The sequence below is a fragment of the Rana temporaria genome, chromosome 6, assembly GCF_905171775.1.
Source record: "Rana temporaria chromosome 6, aRanTem1.1, whole genome shotgun sequence".
Taxonomy (NCBI): domain Eukaryota; kingdom Metazoa; phylum Chordata; class Amphibia; order Anura; family Ranidae; genus Rana; species Rana temporaria.
Window position 1 is genome coordinate 103,970,069 of NC_053494.1, and position 13,942 is coordinate 103,984,010.

At 48.6% G+C, this 13,942-nt stretch overlaps 1 protein-coding gene across 1 annotated transcript in view; it reads left to right on the top strand.

The window, feature by feature from the left end:
- Positions 1–13,942, top strand: part of PFKL (phosphofructokinase, liver type) — a 158,808-nt gene that overhangs the window by 54,461 nt on the left and 90,405 nt on the right. Inside the window, exon 6 of the mRNA XM_040357096.1 lies at positions 7,044–7,088. Within this exon, the coding sequence (XP_040213030.1) occupies positions 7,044–7,088 (45 nt within the window). The remainder of the gene's footprint in view (positions 1–7,043; positions 7,089–13,942) is intronic.

Genomic DNA, 13,942 nt, shown 5'->3' on the forward strand with positions numbered 1-13,942 from the left:
ACTCTACTGCTGTGGTGGGTATACGGGTGGGCTCTATCGTTGAAAAATTGGCTTTATACGCTGATGACTTGGTGCTTTTCCTTAATGACCCTGGGCCCTCCCTCGGAGAGGCCCTTTTTATTTTATTTTTTTCCTATTTTACAATTTTATCTGGACTGAAAGTCAACTGGGAAAAATCCCAACTCCTACCTATCGACTCAGCGGCTGATCAGGCGGCGGATCCCTCTTTACCTCTGTCCTGGGCCTCGACAATTCGTTACCTGGGGATCAACATCACCCCCAATGTGACAGACTTTATTGCCTTGAACCTCCCTCCCCTATTATCGGCCCTTAAATCCAAATTAAGAGCTTCGGACAGTCTGCCGCTGTCTCTTTTTATAGGCAGAATAAACCTATTCAAAATGAAGTGCCTTCCTATTTTTCTATGTCACCAGGCACACTCCAGTATGGATACCCCCACATTTTAGCAAAGTCTATCCTCCGTAGACCCTGGACGGAGGGGGGTCTGGCCTGTCCGGACCTCCAAAAATATTTCTTTGCAGCCCTACTTGTCCACTACATAATTGGGTGATCTATGATGATACAAACGCTTCAGTGGTACTTGAAGGCTGCATCGCTGGGGTCCTTTGAATCACTGAGAAATGCACTATACAGAGGTCCCCGGGCACCTATGACTCTCACACACTCTATGAAATCAGTGATAAAGGTGTGGCAGTTTCAAATTTGTAAACATAAAGCAGAACCAAACAGATGGTCCCCAGATACCCCCTGGTGGCTCAACCCACTCCTCGCAGAGTTCCACACTATACCTGATCCGAGCATATGGGCAACAAGGGGCATTAAGGTACTCCACCATATATGTGATAATGGGGCCATCCTGCCCTTCAACACTATCAAACAGAACCATGACTTGCCCAATTGTTACTTCTTTAGATATCTGCAGCTCCGACACGCCTTTTCTTCCCAATTTGGGTCTCAACTATTATTACTCCTTCACTCCACTCTAGAATCCCTCCTCCGGAACAATGAGCTGGTAAAACCTCTATCCACCATATATAAGGCTTTACTACCATCAATGCATTTTGGGCTGGAAACTCTCCAAGCTAAATGGAGGGTGGATTTTCCTGAACTAGACACAGAGGATTGGGATGATATGTTGGAATACCCTTTTCTCCAATTAGTGGCAGTCAAGGATCGCTTAATTCAATTCAGGATTCTACACCGGGTGTATTTAACGCTGCAACAGCTGAGCAAAATTTATCCTGGGGCCTATCCTAGCTGTTGGAAATGTGGTAATCTAGAGGCGGTTTCTGTAATATGTTGTAGTACTTTCCCAAAGTGCACTCTTTCTGGGTAGAGGGGATGCAATTTATAGCCTTGTTAACAATTCCAATCCTGCAGACTGTACCAGTCTGCATGCTGGGCCTGGTGGGCTCTTTGGCCCGTAAAGCAATATTACTAAAATGGAAACAATCGGATGCGCCCTCTCTGAACTCTTGGAAAGCCTTGGTCAATTCTTCAATACCATTTTATATAAAGCCACATATGACTCTCGTGTGTGTACTGCTAAATTCGACAGTGTGGAAATTATGGCTTGACTTCGCCTCCACTAATGCCGCTCAAGAATAGTCGGCTTAAGGCCCCTTTCACACGGACGGATAGAATGGTGCTTTTAGCTGCGGATTTTACCGCAGCTAGAAGCACACAATGCTTTCCTATGACTTCATTCACACACTACGGTTACCTGCGGTTTTGTTACCCGTGGTTTTGTGCAGATAGAAAAGATGGAACTGGATGCGTACAGCTGCAAAATCCCGCAGCTATCGGCACATAACCGCAGGTAATTGCAGTGCACTGTCAGCTGCGTTTGGTATGAATCTTGAGGGGGAACTCCACACCAAATTTCAAATAAAAAAACGGCATGGGTTCCCCCTACAGAGGCATACCAGGCCCTTGGGTCTGCTATGGATTTTAAGGGGATCCCCCGTATGCCAAAAAAACGGCATGGGGTTCTCCCCAAAATCCATACCAGACCCGTATCCGAGCAGCAGCCCGGATGGTCAGGAAAGGGGATGGGGACAAGCGAGCGATTTCCCCCCCCCCCTCCTTATCCGTGCCAGGCCGCATGCCCTCAACATGGGGGGTAGGTCCACCCCAAAGCACCTGTCCCCATGTTGATGAGGACAGGGCCTCTTCCCGACAACCCTGGCCGTTGGTTGTCGGGACCTGCGGGAGGGGAGCTTATCAGAATCCGGGAGCCTCCTTTTAATAAGGGGGCCCCCTGATGCCGGCCCCCCACCCTAGGTGAATGAGTAGGGGGTACCCCTACCCATTTACCTAGTGGGGAAAAAAAATGTAAAAAAACACACTACACAGGGTTTTTAAAGTAATTTTATTAGTCAGCTACGGGGCCCCCCTCTCCTTTAGCTCTTTTACAAAGGGGGGGCCCTGCTTCTTCGATGTCTTCTGCCGGGGGTCCCGGTCTTCACCGATGTCTGGTTCTCTTTTGCCGGGGGGTGCCGCTTTCTTCTTTAGCTCTTTACAGCGCCCCCCTCCCGGGCTTCTTCGACGTCTTCTGCAGGGGGGAGGGGGGTGTCCCGGTCTTCACCGCCGTCTGGTTCTCTTCCGCCGGGGGCCCCGCTCTCTTCTTTTAGCTCTTTTACGAGGAGGGGTGCAGCGCTTCTGCCTTCTTCTCTTCTTTGATGTTGACACGTCACTTCCTCCCGCTGTAATGCCATGTGCGCGGCTCACACCAATTTATATAGGCCTCTTATGATGTCACAGTCCCATCATGCTCCGGGTGCATCGGAGCATGATGGGACTGTGACGTCATAAGAAGCCTATATAAATCGGTGCGAGCCGCGCACACGGCATTACAGCAGGAGGAAGCGACGCGTCAACATTGAAGAAGAGAAGAAGGCGACAGAAGCCCGGGCACCCCCCCTCGTAAAAGAGCTAAAGAAAAGAGCGGGGCCCCCGGCGGAAGAGAACGAGACGTCTGTGAAGACCGGGACCCCCGCAGAAGACGTTGAAGAAGCCCCCGCTGTAAAAGAGCTAAAGAAGAAAGCCACCCCCGGCGGAAAAGAACCAGACGATGGTGAAGACCGGGACCCCCGGCAGAAGACATCGAAGAAGCAGGGCCCCCACAAGAAAAGGAGCTAAAAAAGATGGGGGGGGGGCCCGTAGCTGACTAATTACTTTAAAAACCCTGTGTAGTGTGTTTTATTTTTTTCCCGCCAGGTGAACGGGCAGGGGTACGATGTACCCCATACTCATTCACCTAGGGTGGGGGGCCGGCATCAGGGGGCCCCCTTATTAAAGGAGGCTCCCTTATTAAAGGAGGCTCCCGGATTTCGATAAGCTCCCCTCCCGCAGACCCCGGCAACTAACGGCCAGGGTTGTCGGGAAGAGGCCCTGTCCTCATCAACATGGGGACAGGTGCTTTGGGTTGGGGGGGCCACAGGGCGCCCCCTGCCCCAAAGCACCTACCCCCCATGTTGAGGGCATGCGGCCTGGCACGGTTGAGAGGGCGCTCGCTTGTCCCCACCCCCTTTCCTGACCGGCCGGGCTGCTGCTCGGATACAGGTCTGGTATGGATTTTGCATTTTTTCGGCGTACGGGAGTTCCCCCTTAAAATCCATAGCAGACCCAAGGGCCTAGTATGCCCCTGTAGGGGAAACCCGTGCCAGTTTTTTATTTGAAATTTGGCCTCCCCCTCAAGATTCATTCCAAACACAGTGCTTGGTATTGGCAGAGATCCAAGTCGGATCCCTGTTCAATATCGTGCCACGGCTAAACGCAACCGCAGCTAAAAGCACTGTACAAATGCAACTAATCGCTGTGCCTGGAGTCTTGAATTTCAGCAAAACATAAACATGCTTTTAGCTGCTGCAAAACAGCCGTCCGTGTGAAAGGGGCCTTACTGATGCACATTAACTACCTCCTCCGTGCTAACACCTGCTAAGACCCTCCTTACACCCATATAGTTGAACCCCTGGTGTTCTAGGCCTAGTACCAAAGTTCCCTCTTGGGAAACCTCACCCCTATCGAGGACGAGTAGCACGTTCTCCTTTCATAATTTCTCCAAATGGAGTGGCTGAGCAGTAAAGTTTTGTTTTTGTTTTTTTTCTGTCGCTAACCGAACTGTTTAGACAGATAACCTGTTGTCGGGTACCGATCCACGTGGTACTTTTCAAGCCGGGGAATGCCCAGAGGCTCAGTTTTTGTAAATATATTTAAAACCAATTAAGAAAAAAAAAAAAAAAACCTTGCATGCTTGCTAATGTGACAGAACACCTTTTGATTTTCACATTAAGTTAAATGTGAAAATCAGAGCTGTTCTTTCACATTGACAACCATGCAAGGTCAGCAGGTTTGCTGAGGCTTTTAAAATTTAACATGTAAGCAGTCTGTCAGATTTACATATACTGTATTTAAGCATATAAGCTCCGTTTTGTGTTTTAAAAATAACTGTCAAATCTAAAACTCTGGTAACAAGATTTTTGCTTATGCGAAAAATGATCCGATCCGTGACTCTGATCCGAGGATCGATCCAGTCCGTGAGTTTTTTTGATCAGTTGCACCCCTAGTAGAAAGGAATGCCCCTGGGATAGTACGGATTGGTACAATGATATGGAATCAACGATTGGGTGCATGTAAAGAATATATTTATTAAATACAATAGTCAGAATGTGACAATATACAAAAGAAAAGGGTAAGTTAAAAACAAAAGCGAAGATGCCACAGTACATAATATCACACCCCAAATTGTAGACGAGATTAATACAACAAGGGGTGGATGAGAACCAACATGTTTCGGATACAGATGGCTGGGTTTATTCGAAGCTCGTATGTATATATTCCTTCTTCAGGGTTTATGTACAGGCAGATAATGTATACGTTGTTTTTTTCTAAAAGAAAAAGGCAAAAAACACATCATGATCGATAAGGTAGTATATCTCTTTAAATGTCTCATGAAAAACATACTTTACATACTGCATGATGATCCAATAATCTTTAAATATGTGTTGAGTAATTAAAAGAATGCATGATACTTAAATCCCAAAAAGATTTTTAGATGTATCAGCAGAGAAACTGCAACAGAGAGGGCATGTCAAACAGATGAATCCTCTGTCACGGTTTCTCTGCTCATACATCTAAAAATCTTTTTGGGATGAAAAAAAATAAAAATAACCAGTAAAGTTGCCCTAAATTTTTTTGTATAATGCGAAAGATTTTACATCACGAGAATTGTGAGAGGATCGTGATCTTTATTCTAAGCAAAACAATGTGTGATTCTCATTTTGGCCAGAATCGTGCAGCTCTATGTATGTGGTATAACAGACGCATATCAGGAATATGAAATGTTTGAGGTCTAGGGCAAAAATTATTGCTCTTGCTCTAACGTTCGCGCCGACACCTTACCTTTTGAACACCGTTTTCATATGTGGGCGGGACTTGTGTGCACGTTCATTTCTGCGAGCACACGGGGACAGGGGCACTTTTAAAAAAAATTATATTGTTAATTCTATTTGTTTTAGTTTTGGCACTTTTTTTTTTTAAATATTTTTTTTTATCACTTTTATTCCTATTACAAGGAATGTAAACATTCTTGTAATAGGATTATGGCATGATCGGTCCTCTTTACAGTGAGATATGGGGTCAATAAGACCCCACATCTCACCTCTAGACTGGGTAGCTTAAATTAAAAAAAAAATTAAAATCGGAGCTTCCCAGCCGAGGCAGCACCATTTTTTATTTTTTTAATGCAGAGGCCGGACGTGACGTCATAACATTGCGCCTGGCGTCCGATGATCATAGAGACTCCGGGCAACCATCTGGTCCGCCGGAAATCTCTATGGTGAACACCCGTGGCCGGGGGATCTGTTTAATGACTCACTGATCGCATTGGTGAGTTGGTAGAAGCACTGACGGGGGGGCCTGATCAGCCGCTATGATCATTCTCATGGTGTAGGGAATCGCCGACTAAAAACGACTATCTGAATGATGCCTATAGCTGCAGGCATCATTCAGATATACCCCCACAAAGCCCAGGACGTCATATGACAGCCAGCCGTCGGTAAGTGGTTAAAGAAGAACTGTACTTTTTTAGTAGAACTATAGCTGGATTTGCTATCTTGGCAGGGTTGCTTGGATCACAACATTACAGATCCAGTTCTCTTCTGAAGAACCACTCATTTTGGACTAATTTTGTATATTTCAGCCACCTACAGCTAAAAGTCTGGGATCAAGAATCCAGAAAATGTGTCTATCGGTAGGGTAGCACATTCATTTCTGGGGCTGTTCCTAGCACAGAGATTTTTCTGTTGACAGGGCAAAGTATTCCAAATGTCTGTGAGATATAACCTACCACCTAACTTTTAAACTAACAATAACCCACACCCATGCCCTGGCACTTGAAATCAAAGTATTGTATATTCTATTGAGCGGATATATTGTTGCAGTATTTCTTAGTGTAATTTTTTATGACTAACGTTTTTGATATGCTTGTTCTACCTTATTTTTGTTAATTTTATAAAATTATAGAAATTTGCTGATCTAAATCTAGAGGGAGCACTTAAATTTTGACAATACACGGTTATCTGTCAATCTTCTCTAAATCTAACAATTATGTAGTATGGAAGTGTATATGACTAGATGTATGGTAAAATAAGTAGATTGCTTTTGTAGGTCATCTTCTACAAAGTTGTGGCAGATTGCAGCAATTGTATAAAGATTACATGTTCATATTTATGCCTAGTATATGTGTCTCAGAGCAATTATTTTACCTTTCCTATAATACCTGTGAACATAATCTGTCGGCAACAAGGTAAGTACAATCTTTTCAATGAGCCATACACTTACATTCTGAAAAGGAGCAGTAGGACATGTGCTGTGTATCAATTCAAGGCAAAAAGCAGAGTCTGTATATGTAATAAACAATTATGTGTTCCCCTTTGTATTTCATTATTAGTGTTGGTGATCTTAATTGTAACATCTTCACCTTTTTAGATTATGATTTATTTATTTTTCTCTTATTGTAGCCATCAACGGACGTTTGTGCTAGAAGTGATGGGGCGGCATTGCGGGTAAAGGATATTTTCTCTTCTTCTTCTTTTTTTTTTTTTTTTTTTTTTTAATAAAAAATTGTTTAGCTACCTGCCATGCTGTATTGTGCTGTTGCAGTGTAGTCTGCTCAGAGGTCCAGCAGCTGGATTTACTGTCTGGCAGGGAATGACTAAAACCTTGTTGAAAAATCTTTAGCTAGCAAAAAAAGTTCACATATCTGTATTTCAGTAGTATGAGTATCTGTATCGAATCAAGATCTTTTTAATGCCTGTCAACAATTGCAATTTGACATTTTATAGTACTTCCTTTTTTACATGCCTATGTGCGAGTATGTTTATAAATTAAAAAAAAAAAATGATGGCTATATTTATCATCTTACAAACTGCATATATTAAAAAATGTTTTTCTTTTTATCACGGTTTACCTGTGATCAAGCATGCAATTGAAAAGTGCCACTCTGGTTGGCCCTGTACCTTGTGATCGCTGTGAACCAGTCACAGAGCTTACAAGTGTAAACCGTGGCGGGTACTGGAGATAGCGGAGACTTGAGAGACGTTCTCGCTACATGAGAGCTGCTGGATGGTCAGGCACAGTCAGCACTGGAGGCCAGTACACAGAAGATCATAATTTTACAGGAAAGGGGAGGTTTGGCTTGAACAGGCAGGTAAAGAGGAAAGAGTGTGGAAAAGTGGAAGGGTAAGTGATGTTGAAAATGACAAAACCACATAATCGGGCAGTACATTTGCAAAAGAGCAGAGGGCTTTTATTACCTCAGATGCAGCTGGGAGCAAGTCAAAACTTGCTTGAAGAAAGCGGGCACGGGCTTCTTTTATAAATCTTTTGACCATAGAATTGCATGTGGTACCAATGAAATATACATAATCATGATCAGAAATGTATTGAAAAGTCATTTAAAAATAACCATCATATACGAAAACAAACTGGGAGAGATAAAAAGGTATCAAAAGCATTACACAATAACAATTGATAAAGATACTTCATAAAAAGTGATGAGATAATCCTGATTGATCCTGGGGAGGGGATCTGGATTCATGCAATCAGTATTATACCTCAATTTTTTTATAAATGTATAGCTCAATTTATAATGTACAGTATCTCACAAGTGAGTACACCCCTTCACATTTTTGTAGATATTTTATTATATCTTCATGTGACAACACTGAAAAAATTACACTTTGCTACAATGTAATGTAGTGAGTGTACAGCTTGTTAAATTTGGTGTTATTGCTCTCTTTTATTGGGCACCTGAAGTTCAACATACAGCCGATTTAACAAGACAAAACTCGGAACAGGCCTCGCCATGGTCGACCAAAGAAGTTGAGTGCCACATGCTCAGCGTCATATAAAGAGGTTGTCTTTGGGAAATAGACGTATGAGTGCTGTCAGCATTGCTGCAGAGGTAAAAGGGATGGCCTGTCAGTGCTCAGACCATACGCCGCACACTGCATTAAATTGGTCTGCATGGGGGCGTGGCCAAGATGGCAACCGAGCTGGACGTGTAGGAGCGGAGCTCTGCTGAAACGGGGATTTCATCCTGTTTGCCTATCCTGTTCTGGCGGGGGCACCCCTCATCCTGCCTGCTGGTGTTGGCTGATGGTCCAGACCCGAAAAAAGCACAAGTGCGGGTCCCGAGCGGCCGTGAAAAGCCGATCGCCGCCTCATCACCCTCCGGCGGGGACCGCGCACGTGGAGAGGACCTCCAATATGGCGACACAGACTGCTGACGCTGGCCCGGCTCTCACTGCGGATGCTAACTTCTCGGCCCTGATGCAAGCCATCAATGGCTGCCAAGCAGCACTTACAGCCAAGATTGACTCCCTCCAGGCTGAGATGGGTCTCATGCGGCGTGACCAGGACAAGATCAGGGGCCGCGTGGCTGAGACGGAGCGCCGGTTGGGGGATGCTGAAGATGTGATCCATGATCACACTGCCACGCTCCACACGGTGCAAGTCAGGCTTAAACACCTGGAAGCCAAATCCGAGGACGCCGAGAACAGAAACCGACGTAATAACCTGCGGATTGTCGGTCTCCCGGAGGGGTCTGAGGGGTCAGACGCACCAGCCTTCACTGAGCGGCTCCTCCGAGGGCTGTTCCCCCAGGCCGCGTTCTCTGCGCACTTCGTCGTGGAAAGAGCCCACAGGATGCCGGCTGGCCGCGGGCCCCCGGGTGCCCCCCCGCGCACCTTCATATTCAAGCTATTGAATTTCAGGGATCGCGACCTGGTGCTGCGGGAGGCACGGAAGATCGAGGCTGTCCGGTTTGAAGCCACCAGGATCATGTTCTTCCCGGACTTTGCGGTGGATACGCAGAAGCGGCGGAAATCCTTTGACACTGTGAAGCAGTCTCTCCGCGCCAGGAACATAAAGTACAGCATGATGTTCCCGGCCCGCCTGCGGGTAGTGGATGGCGAGACCGTGCGGTTTTTTACTGTGCCCGAGGAAGCTGCCAGATGGATCGACACCTTGCCACGTGAATGATCTGACTGTGCCTGTGAGTAGTATCCTGTTTGGCTGTGCCTCCCTGTTTGCCCCGGATCGTGCCCTCTAGGGTAGGAACTGTCTGCCTGGTGCCCTCAAGCATCCCTGCCTGAGCCCTGGGACCGGTGGGTGCCCCCCTGCTACGGCATGGCCTGGCCTATTCTGCCCCTGTGACATGACTCCCCTGCCTGACCCCCCCTGTTTCGGTACTGTTCCTGACCTGGGAAGGACTTGGCTGGGAGCTACTTGTCTGCCCTTTCCCCTAGGAGCTGATTCCAATGAACACACACTTCTGATACACCTCCTGCACTTGGGGGATTGGGGGCCTGAGGCTTGCTCTGGAGGGAGGGGGTGGTGGCCGGCTGCATGATCCGGGAATGGCCTGGGAGGATATTATGTGTTGGTATATCTTTTTGTTTTAATGTTCAGGCTGGGTTATAGTACTGAGCTTATTTTGATTGTTTGGTGGGAGGGCTGGGGTGAACTTTGCCTCGGAACGGCCCACCTGCGTCTGACTGTCATGGATCCTCGCCACGTGGTGCTTGCTATTGTAAGGACCTAGTTAAGAACAGTGCCCCTGGCTAAGCCAGGAGACTACCTATTTTTCCTTTTTTTGGAGTCCCGCTCCGTTGGCGGCACCTCTGCTGTTCACCTGTGCACCTAGTGCTCGGACTGCACTTGCCTGCTTGACTGATGTTCACGGCCCTATGTGGTGTATAACCACCTTTGTTGGGGGGATCAAGGTGCATTCTGGTTTTGATGAATGTACAGGGTGGGGGGAAGTTGGGGATGTTAACGTTTTAAGCTTTCTTTTGGTTTTTCTTTTCTTTTTCTCTGTTTTCATATGGTTTGAAGGAATAGATACTGTGCTCAATTCCAGATATGTGCATGTCCAGCTGGGGGGTGGGGGGGGTGGCCCGCAGTCGCTGCCTGTCACGGCGGCTGTGCCCGGGGTTCCAGATGCGGGTCTCTGCTGCCTCCCGGTCCCATTTTACCTTTTATTATATTTTTCTGCAGTGTTACTATGGCCTCCCTATCGGTAGTCTCTTGGAATGTCCGGGGGCTGAACTCCAAAATTAAGCGGGCGCTGGTTTTTAAGTTTCTTCAGCACTACTCCCCGGACGTCTGTATACTACAAGAGACACATCTAGTGGGTGGCAGGATTCTCAGCCTGCGTAAACCATGGGTGGGGCACTACTATCATGCCACCCACTCTAGTAGGGCCAGGGGGGTTAGCATTCTTATTCGTAAGTCCCTAACGTTTGAGCTGCTTGACCTGCATCTGGACCCAGAGGGAAACTATGTAGTGGTACACGCCGTGATGGCTGGTATGCCGATGGTTCTGGTGGGCCTGTACAGTCCTCCCCCTGCTAGTATTGGTCTCCTAAATAGGATTGTTCAGCTAGTAGCGTCCTATTCTGCCGCTGCGGTCCTCTTGGCGGGGGATTTTAATATGGTGCCCTGCCCGAACTTGGACAGGATGTCCTCTAGCTCTGCAACTGACTCCCCGCTCTCTAGGTGGGCGGAGGCAGTTGGCCTTACGGATGTTTGGAGGTGGAGGAACCCGGGGGTTAAAAGCTTTACGTGCAGCTCAGCCACCTATGCAGCCATGTCGCGGATCGACCTCATGTATGCCAGCAGCCCTATGTTAGCTAAAGTACAAGAGATTTCTGTGCTCCCGAGGGGAATATCAGATCATGCCCCCATCTTACTCCGACTACATACGGGCCTGGCCCCCGGGGGCGGCCTTTGGCGCCTTTCGAGGTACTGGGTTTCCGATGAGAGGATAGAACCTGAAATGGAGTCTAGTATAGCCGAATATTGGTCTTCCGATGCTCCGGGAGCCGAGTCTCCGGAGCGCTGGGAGGGGTTCAAGCTTTTAGTTCAAAATAAATACCAGTCCCTTATTCAATCTGTTCGCGCGTCCTCCCGGGCCTCGCTTGCCCAGGCGGAGGAGAGGGCTCAGTCGTTGGAGACGCAGTATGCTGAGGAGGGGGGGGAGCAGAGGAGGGCGGATCTTCAGGTGGCGGTGCGGGAGGCTCAACTCCTTAGACTGACGGCGGCTAAGAAACAGCTCCTGCATCAGTCTCAGAGAGTGTTTGAGCAGGGGGAAAAGACGGGACGGCTGCTAGCGTGGATCTCTAGGGACCCGACCAACTCTGTTCCCATAGCTGGTATCCGGACTGTGTCGGGAGACCTGGTATCTGACCCTGGTGAGATAAATGCCTGCTTTGCTACCTACTATGAGGGGTTGTACTCGTCTAGGGTCGATTATTCTCCGGATGAACTACACTCCTTCTTAGATGACCTGGTCTTCCCTGCTCTTTCGGAAGAGGCTCGTGCGTCACTGGACGCTCCGATCACTCTGAAGGAAGTCCAGGGGGCGATTGCCTCCCTGCAGGCCGGGAAGACCCCTGGAGATGACGGCCTGCCGGCCGAATTCTTCAAGACCCACGGGGCCACCCTGGGAGCGCGATACCGAGGGGCCCTACTGACCTCCCTCCGGAGACACTCATTGCCCCCCTCCATGCAGCGGGCAGTTGTCGTGGTGATTCCCAAACCGGGGAAGGACCCTGCACTCTGCTCGTCGTACAGACCGATCTCGTTATTGAACGTTGATGCAAAGATATTTACTAAGGTATTGGCGAATCGGCTCGGTACAGTGATACTTTCTTTGATTAATGGGGACCAGACCGGATTTATGCCGGGCAAGGGGACAGATATAAATTTACGAAGGCTGTTCACGGTTATTGATCGGGTGGCCGGGAGGGGGGGAGAGGAGGTTATTGCCTCCCTCGACGCCGAGAAGGCCTTTGACTCGGTGGAGTGGGAATACTTGTGGGAGGTCTTACAGAGATTCGGCTTGGGTCCACAGTTCATCTCTTGGCTCAGGATGTTGTACGCCAATCCGACGGCGAGGATTCGGACCAATGGCTCCCTCTCTGCATCCTTCCCACTCCACCGAGGTACAAGACAGGGGTGCCCTCTCTCCCCGGCCCTGTTCGCCCTTGCCATCGAGCCACTGGCTATTATGCTTCGCTCCACCCCTGAGGTTACCGGTATCACGGTCTGCTCTGTTGTCGAAAGGGTCTCTATGTATGCGGACGACACTCTCCTCTACCTAAACGACTCACACAGCTCCCTGTCCGCTGCGCTTTCGGTTATCAACACGTTTGGCCGGTTTTCCGGTATTCGGATCAACTGGGACAAGTCGGTCCTTTTTCCTCTGACGCGATCGCCCCCTCCCGATGATCTGCCGGCTCCGCTTCAGTGGGTCGACAGTTTTAAGTATCTGGGCATCATGGTTCGCAGAAACCTGTCTGAATACATCGAGGCCAATGTGAACCCTGTTCTCCAGAAGTTTCTCCAAAGATGCGCGGCCTGGAAGACCCTGCCTCTCACACCTGTCGGCAGGGTTAACTTGGTTAAAATGTCCTTCCTCCCTAAGTTTCTATACGTCTTCAGACATACACCGGTGACTATCCCCAAGTCATTTTTTGATAGACTGGATCAGGCGGTGGGTACGTTTGTTTGGCAGGCCTCGGTCCCGAGGGTGGGAAGGCCCATACTTCAGCTCCCCTTGTCGGAGGGCGGTTTAGCCCTTCCGAACTTTAGAAAGTACTATTGGGCGGCAGTGTTGGTATCCGTAAGATGGTGGTTTGCTCAGGATCACAACAACCCGTCTGTTACCCTTGAAGCAGCAATAATGGGATCCTATGCTGGACTGAGCAACTTGGTTTACCGGGGTGTTAGAGTGAGCGCCCAGATTACTGCACCAATGAGGGCCACAGTGGTGGTATGGAGACAGGTCTCGAGGCTACTGGTTGAGCCCGGATCTTTCTCCCCCCACGTCCCTTTGTGGGGCAACCCATCCCTGCCCCATATGAGGACTGTGCCGGACCCGCAGCTGTGGGCGCGATATAGCATTAAGACACTGAGAGACATCATGCCGGAGGGTCGTTTGCTCTCTTTTGGCGTGTTAAAGGCTAAGTTTGGGCTTCCCCCCTGGATGTTCTTCAGATTTCTTCAGCTTCGGCATGCGGTCCGGGCGCAGTTTCCGGATCCTATCAAGGTGGAGCCCCACTCGGTGGAGAGGCTCCTTACCTCCCGTGTAGTGGACAGGGTGCTCTCTTCTGTCTACCTTCGGCTGGCCTGTGCTGGGGGGCCCGGGGCCTCGCGGGCATTTTCAGCCTGGCAGCGGGACTTGCCGGCCCTCACATCGGAGGACTGGTCAGAGGGACTGCAGCAGTATATTCCCTTCATGATATCGGCAAAGGAGCGTTTTATCCAGTTGAAATTTATTCATAGGGTCTACTATACGCCTCAGAGGCTGGCGGTTATTTACCGCACCTCTGAGGATAAATGTCCCAGATGC